Below are 21,694 nucleotides of genomic sequence, written 5' to 3'. Positions count from 1 at the left end.
GTTATACACCAAAAAAGATTTGTGAGAGAATATTTACTTTTGATCGCAATTTCCGTAAATTTGGGAATAACGTCGACAACAAGAACGTTACGATGACCACATTTGGGACGGTAATGCAAGAAGTTGTCTCTTATTACTTAATGAAGGCTACTTCGTGTTTTTATATAAAGTGGCTCTAAAATTAGCTCTGTTACATTTGACACCTGTTACAATTGACACCGGTCTCCCCTACATAGTTATACCAACAAATTGCATTAAAATATTAAACTTGAAACTTGATCGTCGAATTCTGTTCGCGGAATTTTCCTATCTCTTCTTCTCTCAGAGGTATTTTCATAATAGTACTATAATAAGATAATTCCTCTCGAATATCCAGATTGTTCGAGAAATGTCGAGGATTTCCTGTGTCTTGCTTTAGTTTGCTTTCTCGTCGAAGATATCTCTGTTACACAATAAAATTGGAACTTTTTATAAAAACTTACAACGTATAGTATACAAGAAGTTTCTCTGTGCGCATTGGTCTATTGTAAATCTTATATAAAAGAATACTATATTCTAGCAATAATGATTTATACAGCAATTATTAGTTTAGAAAAATTCTCTGTATCTTCTGTATATTTGTACGAGGATAATTTTTAAATCAAAATTAGATAAATTTTTGATATATCGTAATATTTGAATATCTCTGAATATATTGAAGATTTGTTAAAATATTTTATGTACAACAAGTAAAAACTTAATTGACATATCGCATTGTGAAAAAGGCACAAATTAAATGAGGAAGATTTATTACTGCGAAACGTGTGCAGCGTTATTCGTTTTCACGTGAATGTACGAATTAGCACACAATTACGAATGCAAGCGCGAGAAACATGCAAATTATATTTATCTTTATTTTATGTGAGCGATATATTATTTCTTTTTCTATATTTTACATATCTGCTTTATATATTGCTTACTTATTATCAAACTTTCCGATTTGTATGCAAATAGCATTTACAACAAAAAGGAGTTCAGAGAATTTTTCTTATTTTTCGAGAATGACGTTGATAGGCCTGACAGAATTATATAACACAAACAGGCAAACGGTATTCTCGAGCAGTATTATAAAAATAATACAAAATAACGTTGCGATGAATTGCGCTGTTCGAGGAGAATAAATGTGGTTGTGCATTCAATCCTTTAGTTCTAGCTAAAGCGAGATTAAAGGAAACATCGCCGAAGTTGCCGCTGGGCATACTCACCCTTCAATAATCTCAATTGGTGCAGTGCTCTTGATCTTGTGCCGACGAGGATGCTCGTGGACTTTAGACGCGATGCTTAATTTCACCGTCTTCTCGTTTCGTTACTTGTGACGGCACGAGTCGCGACTTTACGCAGGCAGATAGCATCCCTCGCAGGAAGCTGCTCACCCTTGCCTGACGGCGGAAAAGACAGGCGACTGATAAGGCCGCGGGAGTTACGCAATATTGTGATAAAGGCGAAATCCCGTCCCTCCGTGTAGGGTGATAAACGCGACGTGGAAGATTGTAGGCGCGGGATGAGGGACTCCCGGCATCCCGTCGCGCGATGCATGAAACCCTCGACGGGACGTGGAGAGGCACCAGAGGGAGAGAAATGCTTACTAACGAGGATAAAGGGCACGGCGTAATGGACAGTGCGCGCTGAAATTCATGCCTGGCCGTAAGAAAAATTGGATCCACCGCCTCTCCCCCGTCGCCGGCGCCATTGCCGTTGCTGCGGCGCTTTTCCCACCAGGGAATTAATTCGTTGGAACTTATATATATATATATACATATATATACACGTTTCTCGACTGTGTATGTACTATACACGGTGACCTGGAAAGCGCGGATGTCGTTAGCAGAGAGGAAAGAAGCTCAAATTGAGGGCGTCGACTTTTATTAATGAAGTTTTAGAACGAGGGACCGCATCGATCGCAGCTTTGAAATTTTGAGCGTAAAATTGTCGAAGTCCCTCGTTGCCGGGTTTCAGTCGAAGTTGAAACCGGTGGGAAATCAGCACCAGCCTTTTAAACGATGGTTTAAAAAAAGTTTGCTAGTTAAGCTACGTTACATTTATGGAAAAAAAATAGATATATGAATACTATCTCCGATATTGATCTTCCCTTTTATGGATCGCACTACATGTCCGGCGAAACATTGCGGGATTTTTTTGTTGCACAGCAATGACCACGAAATATTTCACGGATTGGTGGCGTCGAGCGACGATAGAATTTTGATAGAGATCTCTGTGTATTTTGAAGGATAAAATAATATTCCGTTTCGTGTGCAGCGCACCGTTATCTGCGTGGAACGGGAATGCGGGAGTTTTGACAGGTGTATCTTTGTCGTGTTTATCCACGTTACTGCGGGATCTCGTTGTAACGAATAAAAATCTCGCAACCGATTTTGTGGAGGAGATGCGATCTCGATGCGGATCATTCTGCTTTCCGCCTGAATTCGCCGGCAGCACAGAATACCGTTAAGAGTATCTTTCCTCTTACAGTGCGTTACAGTGCGATATCATACACGTGGAGCTCTTTGCAGGTGCGGACTTCTATTTACATTATGTTGCGCATGTATAAAACTGCATGGAATCAACGTTTTCGCAACGTTTCTCGCGTCTCTCAGCGCGAGACAAGTCGCGAATCGACATCATGGCTTAGCTAATAATTATCACGGTCGTTGGTTGTGCTCTCATTTCTGGAGTCGTATTTTTCCAAAATGGCCGAACAGATTACGCATGCAGGATTCATGGAATAAAATTTAGGAGGTCGAATTAATCGGCCGCAATTCTACAATGGAACCAGCTGGCAGTCGCATACGCTAAATAGGTCGTTCCCAGGAACCAGAGCGCTACCGCGTTCACCGACATGGCTGTGGAATACGGCAGATCTGTTGAAAAACCAAGAGAGAAAGAGAGACGAGAACGAGAGTGTGTGAGAGAGAGAGAACGTGCTTTCTGTTGGTTCACTCATCCCCCGTAGCTCTTTCAGTGTCCGTCTTTCTCGCCATTCTCGTTTCGCTTCTCTCTCTTTTTTTTCCAGTGAGCGTTGACGCAACGCCAAATTGAATTCGGCCTCGCGCGACGGTTCGTGAATAATTCTGCAGGAGCACCCGCGTGTCGTCTCTGTCAACAATAATCGGCCAGTTGTCGCGCATCCCTCTTCCCATCTTGCGCGACTGCCTCTTCTCGTCGCGCGATGCAGCCGCAATTGCAACCGCGCCGTGAGAATGCCTGCAAAAATAAAATATATACGTACACACACGGACGCATGCACACATATGTATAAAAAATAGCGATGCTACTGACCGTGGTTGGTTTTTCGCTCTTATATTTTAGCCCGCGCACGCGTATCGATTTATTCATCGCAGAAATCGAGCGTAACGAGGCGCAAAATGCAGCCAAACATTGGGCCGCTGTATCTGTCCGCGTCCAATTTTGTATTCCACCCTTTCCGCGTACTTGCGGTCACCTCCGTTCGCTTTTTCCTTAAATAAGTTACCATCACAAGGACAGCTTTACCGCTTGCTACTATTCCATTTCTCCGCGCATTCACTACTTGTCGTTGTTTAAATATAACCGGTCGAATGTCCTAGCCTCTGCACTGCATCGTGATAGCTGCTACGTTCAGATAGACATGACGAGAATGAATTTATCGGAAGAGTATATTCAACTCTGACTAACTTCGTCAAGAGATTTAATCTTGTTAGAACATAATTTCGCTCTCTGATAAGATTAACTTCTTGAAATATGTTTCCTTCCATAATCATTGTAATCATCAACACAAAATTAATTGCTGTGATGAAACTAACTTCTTTTTTATATTTTTGCTGATTTTTATAACAATTTTAAATAATATCCTGGCTGACTAGCAAATCTTGCATTTTTTTCTAACGTTTTCAGTTATTAAATTGTTGTAGATCTATGTAAACTTGACATCCCACATTTAATAAATTAAGTTTTGAATACATAAAATACTAGCATTATGCAAAACGCATTCAAAATCCTTTTTACTTAATACGTATATATATTGTAAACTATAAGCGAAATTACATTTTTACTTACTACTACAAAGTACTACAAATAATACAAATTTACTAAATTAAACCTATACCATTTCGTATATTCAAAGCGTAATTTATTAAAAATGGGACATCAAGTTCATATAGATGTCATGTAGACATAATCACGAAAGATATAAAATAAAAAAATGCATCGGTGAGACAGAACCACTCTGTCATCGTCTGAAACAGTTTTGTAATATCTTTTTATCACGAAATATCGGAATATCGCGAATCATAATTTCCTGCCGATGCGACAGTTTATTTTCCCTCCGAGTACCTGCAAATAGGAAGAAAATGTAATGGAAGAGCGCAAAGCTATTAACGGCCATCTCCTTCCACGATGCAATCAGTGAAAAATAATTGCAAACAAGAAAAATCAAACTCTTGCAGGCTCCATTCGTTCGGGTTCTCTTTTAATTATCAGGTGCTTACCACTAGGCCGATATTAATGACGTGCGTCCGTTCGAACGTGAAGGTTCTTTCTGCTGCACGTGCCGTTGCTTCAACTGCACCCTTGAATGGTAACGATTGTTTGTTTAAGGTAACCGAAAGTAATGCGCAGCACTTCCTTTCTACTTCTTCGACATATTTCACTGAAATGGGAGAAGAAACATCTGTAAAGAAGCATCGTGTTTGTCATATCCTTTTAACAATATGAGAAAGACACGTTTCGCATTCATCATTACCTTTATAAGACACTTTACAATCGCATGTCTTGCGGCAGTAAGATAATGATGCATTATAAAACCATATTCTACAATCTCAAAGTTATATCGCGTATGTTAAACAAACGATGAGACAGAAGGAAAAGGATCTACGAGTTTTGCGAATTTCATTTGCCTTGAACATCTTGAAACTGTAATATTTGGAACACGTTCATTTAGGACGATTGTCAATTTAAAATTCAGTTTCCCGAGAATACTTCTTATTTGATTAGAAGGCAGAAAATTATGTAACACTCCGTGGAGGAAAAAGCTGAGTGAAGAAAATACCTGGGGCTCGTCGACCCGAGCAGACATTTGTAATTATTAAGATATATTATGCGGACGATTCTCCCTTGCTAGTCTTTTCTCAGTCTCATATCTACTCTCGTAGAATTTCTTCGTCTTTCTCTGCCCTCTTCCTTTTTATTATTTCGCAAATATCATATTTGAGGAGAGCGAACACTTTATAATAGAAGCGCCCTATTCACATATCCAATAACGCGGCTCTATTTCGTTTATGCAAAGTTGTACAGTCGTCTCGACTTTATGTTAAAATTCCTTTATCCTCTACATTCCTTTATCCTCTACGGATTTTATTAACATTTCATTAATTTCTCGTATTCCGCGCGGAAAAATATCCCATGAGAGGAGATTTCGCGGTAGCGTTATGATAATTCTCCGTCGGATATTCTATTCAACGTGGACGTTTGTGATTACTTAGCTTGCATAATCACGATAAATGCGCGGCACAAAGGGACAAAGTTCTTCCGGGGGATCGACATTAGACTTTTCGCGTTTCCGACATCGGATTGCGCAGTGGCCGCGGAAATGAAAAATCGTACACGCAATCCGACGCGATCCGTTAGCTCGGGGATTAACCCCAAAGAGCATCGCATCCTCGCAAGACCGCGATTGCGCTGCATTATAGAGGGACGTAATTTTGTTGTTACACGCCGGCGAAACGTCATAAAACCAGACCCGTGCGCTTTTTCCATCTGTCGAGCTTGCATTATTTCATTCTTTCGGTGTTTTTCCTCGTCCGCGTCATTCCACGCCCGCTCTACGCGATTTCGTCCGCGTCATGTTTCCGCGTCTTGCTTGGCAGCGGCGCGTTTCGCAGACAGAGAAGCGGAATACGGTAAATACGGAATGTTGCGTAATGGTTCTCTTGTCCTTGTTCGCTACGTGGCGGTAATACGAGCCGCGATGATATTTCTCGTGCGAAACGGATTTTTCCCTCGTTGCTGTGCACCCAGAAGAAAGACGTTTTGTATCAAGCCCGGCTGCGTGCACGTAACTCACTTACGTACGTGCACTTTCGTCTCCGATTATTTTCAACGCGTTGTTCCGCCCACCGGATGCGGCGATATGCGCGTGGTCTTCAGTGCCGAAGTTAAAGCCCGTTTATTCTACAATTTCAGAATACCATTCTACCCGAGGCCGTACATTTTTGGGAGCGAGCGTTGATGGTGCGAGAGACGAAGAGTACTATTAGACTGAACAGGTAAGTGCACGATTTGCTTATTTAATTCATTAATTTTGTTTTTCTCAACTTTATGAATGTACTTTATAAAGCGTTAGCAGTTCTTTGAGACAAAAAATTATTTTTGCAATGATGTTATTATAATCATTGTATAAACCATTAACGACTGGAAAATGAGGGTTTTTAAGAGAAAGAAGAAAGAACAGTGGGAATAAAAGAGACTGTAGCACATAGGGAGCAAATTAACGGATAATATAATCCACCAAAAAGCGTTTGCATTATTCTATCTTAACATGCGTACGTACGTGGTTGCAGTCGTCGCGTTTATTTGCATAGAGACCGAGATACTAAGCTAAAAGCGTGTGAATATGTATCGCACGTATTTGCGTTCGCGCAGCCGTTCATCTGATTTACCGCCGTAGGAACACGTACCAGCGTTATTATGGTGCTATAGCATTATGATGCGCATACTTGTCGTGATCCAATACGTCGCTCCGATAAATTGACGCTCATCAGAAAAGTGATTGTTGGATATAACGACGCGGTGAATGCGAACTTTCAACTCTTCATCGTGAAAAACGGTCTAAATTAATTTTGTTAATCCTTTAGATTTCACCTTCAAAAATGTTTTCAAGTTGCATTCTGAAAAAAACGTAAAGTTTCGATATTTTTACGGTAATCGCGGTATCGATTGTGCTGTAACGTCGGAAAAAAGATAAATGTTTGCCGTCCGTTCTCCATCTTTCTCCGAGTAGTCCGGTAGCCCAGCCACAGATATGCAAGCAACCCAAATTAGTGCATCCCCTGTCTGTCGACCAGATAAACAGAACACATGGAAGTACGCGGACATAAAGTCGCGCGCACATATAACTGCATAGTTATGTGGTTTTCTGCGCGTGTAAACAAGCTCTACATTCCTCCCGCGCTTCTAACGAGGCATGACTTTTCGCTGCAATGCTTCTCACGTTGGCACTGTATTTTCGAAACCACGCGCGAATTGTCTCACGTGAACAACCATTCGCGAGAACGGTGTAGCTGTGAGCATTCCGTGAATTTACGGCGCAGCATGCGGATGGTTTGGTACGAAGAAATTATAACTCGAAATTTCAAGCTTCCCCGCACAAGATGTTGAAAATGTCACTTCGGTGCAGTAAATGGAACGTTCTCGTACCGGTAAAGTAACAAGAACGCGCGAGTTGGATATTTGGAAAGCGGAACATTTTGATCCTTTTTCTCTGTGAAATGAAAGATTGATTTATTGCAAACAAAACATTGTTATATATACATATGGAATAATTTATTTAGTGTTTATATTTGCTCATTTCTTATTTAGATATTGTATATCCCTCACGTTGATATAATCAGTTCCATTTTTGTCTTTTAACTTATTATTCTCTTTCTCATTCTCATCCGAGTTGCAGCATCGTAAAAAGTTACGTGTGCATTAAGCGCCACTCCGATGCAATACCTGATAATGAAGCGATTATCCTATCTAAGGCACCTAAGCCGGCTGACTGCGGGTGTCTCGACAGAAAAAGCTCCATGCTTCCGGTATTTACCGCTATCACGAGCAAAGGGCGCTAAGGGTGAAAATTACGCGAGGAACGACCACCCTCCCGCTTAAGCTACGGTCAGTGCAAATTCGATCGATCGGGCTGGACGTGCGCAGCGCGAGTTCCTTTAGTTTATCGCGCGCGCGCTCGAACGAATATCTCGCATCCTTGTACGGCGCTGACGTTCAGTAGATAAAAGAGAAGCTTGCTCACGACACGTAGTGACGTGCCGAGAGGGGGATGCAGGGAGGATTGATGCGGAGAAACACGTACAGAGTAATAAAACAAAGAGGAAACGTGGGTCCGATTCTTACAGCACATACATCAATCTCTTACCGACTCTCATTCCTATTGCTGCCAATAAAGATCCAAGTGAGAAACTGGTGGTGGTAATCTTCGCGCGTCAGCTGCCTCCTTGCGAAAAACTTTGCGCGACGTTTATCGATCTTTCTATGTATCATTATATACCGTTTCTCGTCACGGCTGCGGCGTAAGCTTCACCCTCCGATACCCTCTTGGATAAGACCGATATCCGTTCTTCTCGCTATTAAAACACGTTTAATGGAGCTGATCGAGTGTCCGCGCGAATGGAGACGTCAGATTTTGTAAGAGCGGGAATCGCGCTTCATGCTAATCGCAGCGTGCTCGATAAGAATTTCCGCGCCATGGGAACGTATCCGTATAAGTATGGTGAATTGAAACGAAATTGCTGCAGCAAGTTTAACTCCGCGCCACAGTGAAAACAGATTCTTGAACGAAAGTATACATATACATAAGTATGTACATAAAGAACGAAGTAATATACATAAGGTGTTGCTTTATACCGTAGAATGGTTCATGTATTCATGGCGAGAACAAATACAAAGATTTTCGTCGTAACAAAAGAAGCTTTCAGAGCTATAGAGGAGGTATACGTAAGGAAACAATACAGTGTCGGTAGATAGTGTTTATCTGGATCGCGAAGCGTTTGATTATTTTCGTAGACAATACTGAAAGTTGATCTTTTCTTCTTCTTTTCTTAATTTTGATACAGGGATTCTTACGACACAGTTATTCCTATAATGATAATTTCTCAAATAACAGTGAAAAATAATAATTTATTAATTATTTATATGGTTATTTCTCTTGCATGGCCCGAATACTAAAATTTCTATACACAATATACGATGCGCGCTATTTATTGTGAAAGTCTTGCAATAATAATATCTTTCAAATAGACGTATCTTTGTTATGGAGAGAAGGAATATATTTTTCGTGTGATATTAAGAAAATTGCACTATTTATTGCCCAGGGGCCGGGGTTAATCGCGAGAAACTATCGTACATAACGCGCGGAGGATCGTGGATGGGCAGACACATTAATTCGTGTCGGTCTTCACAAAAGGTGAATGTAATGCCTGTCGCTCAGAATGCAGACCGAAATCGGATCAAATGAAACCCGCGTGGGCGCGGACTCATGTACACACGCGCAGAATTGCGTTGGAAACGCGTCAAAGGAGATTCGATTCGATTCGAGAGGGTGAGAAAGCGAGAGCGGGAGTGCGTGAGAGCAAGAGAGAGAGAGAGAGAGTGAGAGGATCGCGTTTAAACGGGGCGAGCACGCGTGTAACGTTCATCGGTCGAATGCGCTCCATAATAGGGGCAGGAAGGCAAGAGGGTTGGCGAGGGATGATTCGCGGGTCGTTTACATAACGCGATATTACAGCGTAACGACTGTAATGCTTTAATGCACCTCCGGACCGCACATCGGACTGCCGATTGAAGATACTTCGAGAGCCTCTTTAGCCGCTTACCGTTTGCATGGAAACGCAGGTCTAGCCTGCGCTCTGTCTGCTTTGGACTGTACAAGTGGGAGTCGACCCCGTTCACGTCCAAACAATGCACGCAAATCTGAGTATTGCAGGATAATCTTCGACAGAGCATCATTCATTGTCTCTCGAAATGTTGTTTAAGGCTTGTGTCTAGACGTGTCATTGTATTTTCTCCCAATTAATCTTCCGCATCCAGCCTATTTGGGAGAAGCGAAATGCAATGAGCTGCAATAAAACATCTGTAATAATAAATAACAATAAACGCAAGCTTCTTATAATCTTTTTAAAATTATTATAATTACAATAATATATTATAATCAAAATAATGTTATCCATTTTATATCTCGAAAATTATTGAAATACGGAGTTAATTCTAGGTTTTCACAAATATTGAATTTTGCATAATAATGGGAATTGATGGTTTTTATAATGATTTTAACGTACAATATATTTTATTGTAACTTTATCGCAATATTAATTGCCTCTCTAAATTCATAAGTCCGTGAATTCGTACAGATTAACGCAGATTGGTGAGGTAATCGATTAACGTTTAGTAATCAATTTTAACATGAGAATTGATTTGACAATGAATTCATACTGATTTATTCACTCGTGAATTGAAATTTAAAATTAAAAGTAAGTTTTATTTACCGATTATGCATTTTATAAATAGCGATAAGATTCGCTAATGCAAATATTTTTTTATTGTATTAATTAATAGATAACGTGTATAAAAAAGAACAATCTCTCCTTTTACGTTTCAGATAAGATTACTATTATATTTTAATTAATATTCGCTATAGTTTAATTAATACTCGATATAGTGATTTCCTAACAATATTTATATATATAAATACTATTAGGAAATCACTATCAGGAATAATACTTTTTCGGTGTACGTTATACAAATATACATATGTTCTTGTATTTCACTTCATATCGTTTCTATTTTTCGATTTTTCGCACAAAATTTCAGAGTATCGCTCTACGAGAACGGAGACAACATAATTATACTAAAAATTATATTTAAAAATGATTTCATAATTATTAGCAACAAATTAATGTACCTTTATCAAAGAATTCCCTCGAAGGGCTTCACACAATTTATTACAAAAAATATCAAGCATTTCAGTCCGTTAATTTATATAAAATGAAATATTTTACGTAGACTCATTTCATTAATAATTAATTAATAAAGTAAACATTATTCACGAAATTGCCGATAGCGATCGCCACAGGCAAAAATGCAGCGATGGTCATGTATTTGCGTTTACCTGGCGCAATGAGACAGTGGCAGTAACTTTATGTTCGAGGTGACTTGTAGTATCTAGGGAGGCTGGAATCTAGCACAACGGAAGGTGTAATTACTTCTCGTCGAACATAAATCTCACGTAACGATGGAACGCGTTAACGTCCGCTAATAGCATTAATTAGAGTGCCCCTACGAGCGTACGTGCTAACGTGAATTGTATATCTCGCAATTAGGGCAATTTTTTTGGTACCTTTTGCTCTTTGACTGCTCTACATGTCCTACTAATTATATTGTCCTTATATCATCGTTTCCATGCTTTATCGCGTCCAGTAAGAAACGTTGGGTTATATTTTTATTAATGGTTTTAATGTTAGAACATGTATATCATGTATCATAATTTTTGAATTTGCTTTTATTATAAATAGCCAATACATATTTTGCCCCTTCCACAAATCAAGCGATTAACATTTGTTTCCATATTGCCCAGAGTCATAATTAATATTTGATCAATCATACATCATAATTAGTAAACTATCTATAGGTAATTTATTTGCTTTATTTAATCTGACAGCTTAGAATACAGCATGCATACAATTGATGTAATTTAATGTATAACGTATTAAATAATCAAATTGCAATAACTATATTATTTGCTGTATAATTAATAAAGGATATTAATATTCCATTGCAGAGAGTACGCGAGCGGCGAATAGTTTTCGAAACTTGATATGTTTCATATGAAATTGTGTACAAAATGTACTATTAATTTATGTGCGAATATTGACGCATTATTTAGCGAATGGCCTTTAAGCAACGATAAAGCTGGATGATGTACAAGGCAATATTAATATTACGTTCCATGCTTTGAATGAATTCAATTTGAAAAGGATTATATTTAAAAATACGAATATCGCAATTGGAATATTGTATATTTAAGTTTACATTACGAATATCGCAATTGAAATATTGTATATTTAAGTTTACATTGGATTGTTTTATCAATGGCTTTGATAATCGCGTGCATGTAGCATATCAATGAAATTTCTATGGGAATGTTGGTAGTATAATCACTTGACCATGTACACTAATGCAATCATGTATTTACATACGATGTAAAATATTTTATATTGTTTGCATCTAGTTTAATACAAATAAAACAAAATATAGGAGAAAGAGAGAAAGGAATGTAACAAATAAAATCTTAATTTATACAATCTATATTCGATTTTCCTACGTTACGTTGTGTCATTGTGTATATTTTGGATTTTATATATAAAATTATATATATTTAATATAAAAAAGAATACCAAAATAATATAAACGCAAGTTATATATGTTGATTTTCGTCCATACACATTCAAGATTTTCTACATTTTCTTAATGGACGCAAAATTACACTTTGATGTCTTGAATTTCTATTTTATCTTATATTTTATCCTTTGCACCATTTTCATATAATTTCTTTCTCAAGAAGATTACGAGCACTCTTTGCGATTAGCGTATAATGCACTTTTTACATTTCGCCGCATTGTTAACATTTCGGCGAATTTATTAGGATCAAGAGCTCCGTTGCGTACGCGTGCGTCGGTGTATGTGCGACCGGCTTCAGTTAGCCGTGCAAGACCGTAATTAATTTTAATGATCTCCCAGCACGACAATGGCGCCTAACTGCCTCTCGGCCCGCCGTTCTCCCCGCGTGCACCAGAACGCGCCCAATTCGCAATTCAGTCAGGAGGCAGACAGCAAGAGAAAGGGAGCAAGAGAAAGAGAGCAAGAGAGAGAAAAAGAAAGAAAGCAAATCAGATTTTAGCATCGTTGTACGGGCTGCAAGAATCACGGGTGCGATCGTTCTGTTTTAAATCCGTGCGCCGATAAATCACGTCGAGGCAATCAGAATCGCCGTAGTTGAATGCGGAATACGCGTGAGATACGTATACGCGCGGCCACGATAACGATTTTAGCCAGCGACTATGCCAGTAGAGGGATGGGATCCTCGGCGTCCTCCATGAGCCATGGACTGATGGACCGAGAGGGTAGTCGCATCCGTCTACTGTCCGCGCGCGCGGGCGCGACGCTGAGACATTTTAAGCCGGGTTTGCCGGAACGTTATGGATACGCCAAACGACCTCCGGCGGCATGGCGTAATTGAATTTGACGCGATGACCTGCAAAGCGCGTGTCTGTTTCACGACGCCGTTGATCCTCGGCGTAGCGACGCTTCATGGATTTCGTATCTCCGGGTGTTTGATTTCGACTCTCTCGCGCGTATTGATAAAACTTCAACTGACTGCCAGGCTCTCCTCGAGGGGATAGTCTAACGCAATTTGCTGATACAACGTGATGTAACATCGCATTACGCTTCTTAGCTCCTTTTCGTCGTACTTCATTCTTCTTGCTTTAGATAATATTGCAGGGAAAAGAATTTGGAACGGAAGCGACACATCCGTTACGTGGGTCCCTAAAAGGATATGACGGACGAAAAGGATATAAAAGTAGCGCCAGATTCTATTATCATTAACTAATGTACCTTCTTTCCTTGTAATATCTCTTTGAATATTATGAGGAGAGAGAGAAAGCGGTTGATAATGTCTCATACGACACTATTGTATATCATTATTGTGAATCTAATTGAAATCATCAGTTCATTTGAGAATGTTGAGCTTCTCTCAAGAAAATCAGTTTCGCAAATAAATGAAAATGTAATAATTTTATGTATCGTTCTGCAAGTACGGTTAACGGAGGAAAACTTTTTCCATCAAAAGTTGAATATTTCTTGCGATATTGGCCGTATTGTAATTCAGGAATCCGGAATTACGTTGCAATTGAGATATTCGTGTCTAAAACGGTGCTTTATTGCGAGACGGTAAGAACTTCAACGGATTCCGCCTTTACATTACCTTTGCTTTTACGTTAAAGAAAAAAAAAGAAAAAAGGAAAACTTTCAATTAGGTTCCTCTGCGTGTCCGGTGCCAACTTTTTCGATACTTTTTATTACGTTACGTTCACCTTACGTGACATAGATTTTATGTCCGATGCTTTCATTATTTCCTGCTCTGATCATTCCATTTGTGTTCTCGCGTCGTAAGTAAGAGCGACGGAACTTTTTCATCAAAACTTTCTCGACGTTGGTGCTCTCTGACCGTCGGATCCCGAAGAAGGACGCTGCCTACATTTCTCCCTCGCTCTCTGTCCGTCTCCTCTATCTCGGATTTCCGGGTCTATCGTCTTTCTTTCTCGGCTCGTGCTATTGGAGCATTCCTCGACAATGGAAGTTTTTTTCAATAGACAAAAGGCAGTGCATAGCGAATAGACAGATGGTTATTATTTACGTTATCATCGGACATAAAAGCATGAGGATAAGAATAGAAGCACCATTTACACGTAGAAAAACTTTACAATGATAATATAAAAGAGTGCGCACAAATTCTGTATGTAGAACAATTTATGAACCTTTCTGCCGTGATGATAAAATGGATATAATAATGCTACTAACATTTAATCAGTAAATTTTGCGTGAGGATTCATTAATCTGACTCGGGAATGCGATCGTTACGTTCTGTTAACAAAACCGCGCCATAATCTCAATCGGCTCGGCTTTACCCCGTACAAAAGCAACGCTAAATCACTCAAGTGGTCATCGAACATGATCGCAGATTGACCAGGTATTCGGTTAATTGGGCGGATCGCATCCATTGGTTGCTTGTCTCTCGAAATCGCGTTGCCACGGTTATAGCTCGCTGCACGTAGCGGATGTTTCTCTTCTGGCTTATTTGGCCCATCTGTTATACAACTGGATTGTCACACGCGACAGATGCAGGATATCCCCGTGAACGACGGATCGGGATACGGGCAATTAGTTTTGTAAATCCTTGTGTCGCGCGCGCCAGCGACAGCCATCGCGTTTACTCCGAAAGAAATTTCATGCTACGTTTCACTCGTACGGCGATAGCGTCTGATAATGCACGTTTTTCCCATGTGTTTTGTGCCGTTGCTTCAGCGGACATTACTGGAAAAGGTCCGTTAATTTTTAAGGAGAGCACGCGCGCGATTTATTTTACGTTTAACACATTACGCGTCCACGCGATCTCGAAGCCAAGCAGCCTGGCTGCAAAATTACTTTGCTATTTCAATTCCGATTTGTATGCAGAGAACGATATCTAACTTGTACATCAGTGGGGTCTGAAGGACTGAAATATTCCGATAGAATCTCATCTTGCGGGTTTTGGATTATAACCACAATGTGGCAGCCTAGATTGCCCGTTAACGAACAGCGAACAGCGCTCCACTGGGATTTACATCGGTATTTTACGAGCATAGTCGACATTGGTTGCGAAATTATTGAATACTGAATACTTCTCCCACAGTTCTCGACGCGACAGTACGAATTTTCAAACATTGCCAGAAACGAAATATTTGATGAAATATTTATTAGACTTATATATATTATATAAATCTATGAATTTATATTTTGTACATTTGTAAATAGCAAAATGTATATTTACGAAAAATAGTGTACATATATAAATAAATCTACATCAGAAAATGCACACATTTAAAAATTCGGAAATTCGAGTTTTATGCTTCTATCGTACTTTTTAAAATTTTTTTATATCGTCTTCTCTGTAATTTATTCAATTTTTCTTGTACCAACACCTTTTTCACAATTTTTTACAATTTTCGGCAAAAAAAGGAAAAAAGACTGTGCAATTCGACGTCACGTGTAATTTTGTATATCTGATTGTGCACGAAAAAAACCGAGAGCAGTCAGCGTTGAGCGAAAAGCCAAATCTGCGAGTTGGTCCTATTTCATCGAACTGCGTTCCATTTTCTTCTGCTATTATGCTTATACAACCATGCGGGTTATATACTCCAGCAGCTGGCGACACTTTGTTATTCAAAATGAAACTCTCGCTTTGAATATGGGTCGCGCACACCTGCTTCGCGTGGAAGCCGAATATAGAGGCAGCGCTGCTATGTGAATTCGTTACTCGTTTGCCAGTTATTCAATCCGCGCCGGGAAAAGAAGCAATCAAAGTGCCTTAAGACGACATTAATTACTGCCGACATTTATATGATAGCGTCCGCGTTGGTAGCGTTGTTTCTAAAGCCTTCCATTCATTCACGTGCTCTTGAATGCATATATTTTCTCTCTTCAGATCTAGATTTCAAAGAAAAAAAAGAAAAAAAACTTCAGTTTTATAACGTAAAGATAAAAATGAAAAAAATCTTTTCTGATTGAAATAGAAATTGCACATTTACACATTTATCTCAAAAATATAGTTTACGTTACTGAAGCGTTCTTACGCCTACGTGTATACGAAAGCTTGCATTACGCGCAATTCTGAATATTTAAGGATTAATCATCGTAGATGAAGCACCCAATCTGAACAGATTTACTCGCAGTTCCTCCAAATTCGTAATGGACTTTTTGTCGAGAATTTGTGCAGCGTTCTGCGTACGGCACAGCTCTCTCAAGCCATGAAGAAAGCAGCCTTCCCACTTGAAAGCCCGACGATACTTGGGTGGAATGGGCAAATTCTTGGGTTAAAACTTGGTAATCCCGCTCCAATTATTTAGGCTAATAGCGAAAGTTTCGCCGGCAGTCGCGTTAATTAATTGGCAAATAGTCGATCCTCGAGTCGGGTTGTTTTTCCGAGTCCTGGCAGATCTTTGCTCTTGTTGTGATTTTGATTGGCGGCGATAATACCCCAATAAATTCTTCATATTTGCATTTCCCTTCGCGATTTTCTTTTTTCTCTACTTCGATTCAACGTATACATCAATATTGCTCGACGCTTTCTTTTTATAGATCCCATGACATTTTGTGTGTTCAAGGCTTTAAAACTTCAACGCGTTGTCTCGTGTATTCTGATAAATATCGCTTGATATGTGAATGAAGTTGTGGGAGTGTTGTTTGAACGTATTCTCTACCCTATTTTCTTTATCCAGGAATCGTGTCAAAACGCTGTTGTTGCACCGCTATGAGTAAACAGTGTATTCACCGTGTTATCCTTTCCTTCATCTTCTGCTGTGCAATGCATAGCAACAGGGGCTCTCAAGACACAATTGTTTGCCCAAGGTTCGTTGCCGCAATTTGTTTTGCTGTCACTTGTCCATAATTTTTCACAGACTAAAGCACGACATTTCCGGAATAATAAATCTAAGGAAAGTAACGTCACTAGGAAAGAGGAATCGTACATAATAGCGAGATGGAATAATTAATTAGCGACAGATACGGAAATGATCTATCTTCATCAGGAGTATCTATCTTGGCCGATATTCTCAGCAATGCAAGGAGCATTAATCATGACTCCCGTCTGACTCTGGTCTACTATTGACAAAAAAATAATTTCCTTATTAAATATATTAAATAATTATTGTGATCATATTAGATCATAAATGAAAGATTCTGGTTTAAGCAATATTTAGGTCAACATTACTTTATTAACACGATAACAATAAATTACGAGATATTCATGAACGTCCATTAGTAGAGTAGCTGTTTGAACGTCTTCAGGGAAATTGCGCAAGATAATGTCAGATAGATCAGTGGTATACGGGAACACCCTGTATCGCATGAACAAGCGAGAAATTAACGGTAATTTCCTGGCTGAGGAAAACGATCGACGTTGGATAAATACGGCATGGAAAATACGCAGCGCAGGGAGATACTCTCAGTCAAACATATTGAATAATTCCTGAATCCTTTTGAGACCCGCGCAATAGGATTTGCTCGACTTCGTCTTCTTCTCCTCGCTCCTCTCGCTCCTTTTCATCTAGCTCGGCTCCCGCGACGCAACGCCAAGGAAGAGAAGCCAAGTTTAGTCCCGCTTATGTATTCCCTTGCTGTTTAGAGGAACGGCTCTCCGCACCTCCGGAACGAGAGCCATAACGAAATCCATGCGTCAAATCAATTTTGCACGAAGCTTCCGGGATCTTTCACGACTTTTGGCGTTCTCCCTCGTAGCCCTCGATGCGACACGGGAAGACACGCGGAGTGACACGCGGTAAGATATTCTTTTCCTCTTCCTGAAAGAGAGAGTGAGGGTGAAAGAGAGAAAGAGAGAGAGAGAGAGAGAGAGGAAGAGGGGGTGGTGTTGCATTATTCAACGGGGCGTGCATATTGAACGTACCGGATACGGGAAACGCGTTTCTTATTTTTACAAACTCCGTCTGTGAACTCGGGAATTCGGCGCGCAGTGCGAATTTGTCGTGCTGCGGCATGGACGGCATGGTGTACATCGACCGAGCCATGCGACAGAGATTAAGCGGAGCGGAAAATGCAAGGGACGTGCATTGGCGAGTAACGCTCCGCTCCAGGTCCATCGAGGGACCGTGAGACGTAAACCCACTATCCACGATACGACATGAATGCGAATTAATTTTTCCGCGGAACAGCCACGCCCGCGCACGTTGTGATTGATGTTTAATTAAAACCGCCACGGTCGCCATTAACAATATTTTCTGACGCGCACAAAAATCAGCGTTGCATGAGTGCGTGCATTTTTTCATTCTCAAAAACAACACTTTCATGGTAATGCAAATTGAATAAACTCTCGGTAAAATTATACGTCAGTCGCGTGTTTTCCTCGCGACAATGTTGATGAGGATTAACATACGAACTGCAAAAATATTGACATGTTTTCCGACAACTTTCATCAGCGGAAGTAGAGAGTACTCTGAAGTCTACTCTGTAAAAATTCGTCAGAATGAAAGCATCCTGCCTCAGGCGCATATATCACAAGCGGAAATGGAAAATAAAATGTGGACTAGGCGTTTCGCGTATCATTGAAAATACTCCACTGTAATGCAATATTCAAAATCTGTTTTTTCCATGGAATTGACGATCTTGTCAATATTATTCGAGAATATCATTTGAGAAGTTGTAACTGACAGGTTTTACAATATTAGAAATCGCTTTCATGATCATGATACGACTATTGATAATCGTGCACAATCTTTCGGATATCGTGCACATTCCATATGAAGCTTTTTTACAGTCTTTTCCTATTTTTTGTTCTGATCGAGATACAAATAGATCGTAATGTATGAAAAACATTTATAACTTCCTCTGATAAAGGACAAATGTTCATTATCGCGAGATTGAGCGTAAAAAGCAACGAACGCAGCTGCTGTTCATATTCATATCGTTTCCGTCGTTTTTAATCGAACTTGTCGTTGCGCGGAGTATCCAGGCATCCTCGTTTTACCATGATTACACACGGGCAACATTAAGGGTATGAAAATCATACGAGGTATCGTGTACGCGCAGGAATATTTTCAACCCTGCGTGGATTGCATTTCACTGAAACAGGAGACATCAAACGCATGCGAAATGAGAAATCGAAGGTTGCTGAAAATATTGCAAAAAGAGACATAAAGCGTCATGATAGCGATACGATTGCGTCCTATCTATTTTAAGAACATATGTTCGATTTTCGAATAATTTTTAATACCAGAACTGTGCTTGATATTATTGAGGAAAGTAGCTTTTATGTGATGTACTTTATATGCATCATACGTAAAGCTGAACGGTAATGACACTAAAAATTTAAGCTGTGCGTTAATTGCGTAAATTTAAAAACAAATGCGCATGCGTTCGTTTTGATAAATTTATTAAATTGACAAATATTAAAATGTCCGAATTTAATTTCAAATCATTGCTACACGCGATGGAAATTTCTGAACTATTGTATTGTCGATTGTTTCTGTAATAAATTCCGCAACATGATATTTATCATATTAGCTGATCCTGTTAGCTCTTCTCTGCATTTGGTTAACTGTATTTTATTCAGTGATTTCCCTTCCTAGTTATCCAATAATCGGCGAGATATAAATTTGTTGTTGGCAATCGCTGCAGATGATGGATAATTAAAATGACATTTCCAAGCTTTAGTATTTTTTAATCACAACTTGATATTATGATGCGTGACGCTAATTCGATTTTGAACAAATAAGCGCGATGCACATGTATCACCTGCTCTACAAGCATGATCTGTCTCCGCTAAAGACGGATAGACTAGAATGGAAAGAGAAAGAGAGCGAGGCGGGAGAAGGAGAGAAACACAGAGAGCATAAATAAAGGAAAGAAAGAGAGGGAAACAGTGAAACACATTAATTCCAGTCTACGAGACGAGCAGCTCCCGACATTAGTTACCGACATTCGGATCGGGCTCCGTTATTAATCTTAATCTCGATACTATGAGACCGTGCAGACTATTCGTTACCGGTGGACGGACAGACGTGACATTTTCCCCCCGCGCTAATCCGTATCATGGTATCGATCTCGTACAGTTACCACCCGTCCTTTACCCTCTTCCTTTTGGATCTTTCGTACATTGAGGACTAACCGCCACCACTACCACCACCACCACCACCACCACCACCACCATCGTCACTACTACCAGCTCTGGATGACGAAGAGGAACGAGCTTGTTGCGACGGCGCACTTGAAAAAAAAGAGCAAAGGAGAGATACTGGCCGTGTCGGTACAAAAAGATTGAAACAAGGCGTGTCGTGAGAAGGAAAAATCCGATCCGAGACAAAGGAACGGACGAAGGAAGGTGGATTGTCTCGCTAAGAAAATTGGAGGAGGCAGATTTAAAGTCATTGTTCTTAAAAGATGATCAATGCGCGCAAGCTCCGTATTGCGCGAACGCGAGAGGTATCCCGACGTTGCATCGTGAAACTTGGAATCCTTTCGGGACAAAGACAAAAGCGAGCGACAAGGAAAGTAGTTAGGATAATGTTGCATAGCGAGCGGTATAATGATTCGAATGCACATAATAAGAATCTGCAGTAAGAACTATTGAATAGAATTAGGGAAATAGAAAGAAAAAAAGGTACTACTTTAAAATTTTAAATTCATGGAAATTATAATCGCCAGATAACGTTGGCTATTCTTTGGCGATTGAAAAAGTTAGTGGAATAATTCGAAGCGGGCGGAAGTGAATCTGCGAACGACATTTTAATTTAAAATCGGTAGATATCTAACTTATATTTAAACTACCCGGCGTTATCATATTTTAATAAAATAATAAAATTAATTCGGAGAATTAACGAGGTACATCAGAAAATGTGAAAATGCAGATTATTGCTTCGCGTTCCTTTAAACTTTAAAGCATTTAGTAAAACACGAAAGGGGGAGAATTCCTTGTTTCTACCAAGCAACAAGATTTGTATAATAGCGCCTTGCGTTATTATTTTCTAGATCTCGATACAAATATTGTGGCGATGTTCTGAATTTTGTTTTTTATTTTTTAAAAGTTTTTTTAAAAAGCTATGTTGTGCTGTCATAAGTGTGTGTTTAGTTTGATTCATCGCCACCTAGACACAATCCGGATTATTTAGTTAATAATTTAATATATATATATCATAAGAAAGAAATGAATATAATAAATATGCGATTATCTATAAAAAGTAATTTAAACGTTGCTTTACACGGATCAACGAGGGAACATAAGAAACTCTTTTATAAAGCAACGAAAAAACAAGTAAATTAAGTAAGTTTGAAGTAATTGATGTTATTTCTTTTACTTCATCATTTATGTAATATTACATAAACAGAGCTCAGCAATCATCTTATATGTAAATTATGAAAATTTATTTGTTACCATTGAAATATTTTTGCAAGCTGCGATATATTGGCATACATTTTCCGCATACGTAACTCGAGTCATAGACATCAACTTCGCTCGCGTGTTGTCCAATACAGTAATCGGATAAAGTGCATTGTACAAAACGCTATTTTTGATAGCTCGGCGGTTACGTGCGATAGATCGTTTCAAACGCGCCGCACTAAAGTGCGTTTTATGACCCCTGTT

General features: G+C 39.5%; 1 protein-coding gene across 4 annotated transcripts in view; it reads left to right on the top strand.

Moving 5' to 3' along the window:
• The window catches only part of LOC105285030 (leishmanolysin-like peptidase), a 257,668-nt gene that overhangs the window by 212,538 nt on the left and 23,436 nt on the right, over positions 1-21,694 (top strand). For all 4 annotated transcript variants that reach the window (XM_011348951.2, XM_026975485.1, XM_026975486.1 and 1 more), the window contains one exon: positions 6,196-6,278. In XM_011348951.2, coding sequence (XP_011347253.1) covers positions 6,241-6,278 — 38 coding nt within the window. In that variant the 5' untranslated portion in view covers positions 6,196-6,240. The remainder of the gene's footprint in view (positions 1-6,195; positions 6,279-21,694) is intronic.

The sequence above is a fragment of the Ooceraea biroi genome, chromosome 2, assembly GCF_003672135.1.
Source record: "Ooceraea biroi isolate clonal line C1 chromosome 2, Obir_v5.4, whole genome shotgun sequence".
In the NCBI taxonomy this organism is placed as follows: Eukaryota; Metazoa; Arthropoda; class Insecta; order Hymenoptera; family Formicidae; genus Ooceraea; species Ooceraea biroi.
This window is presented reverse-complemented; position numbering and strand designations above follow the sequence as displayed.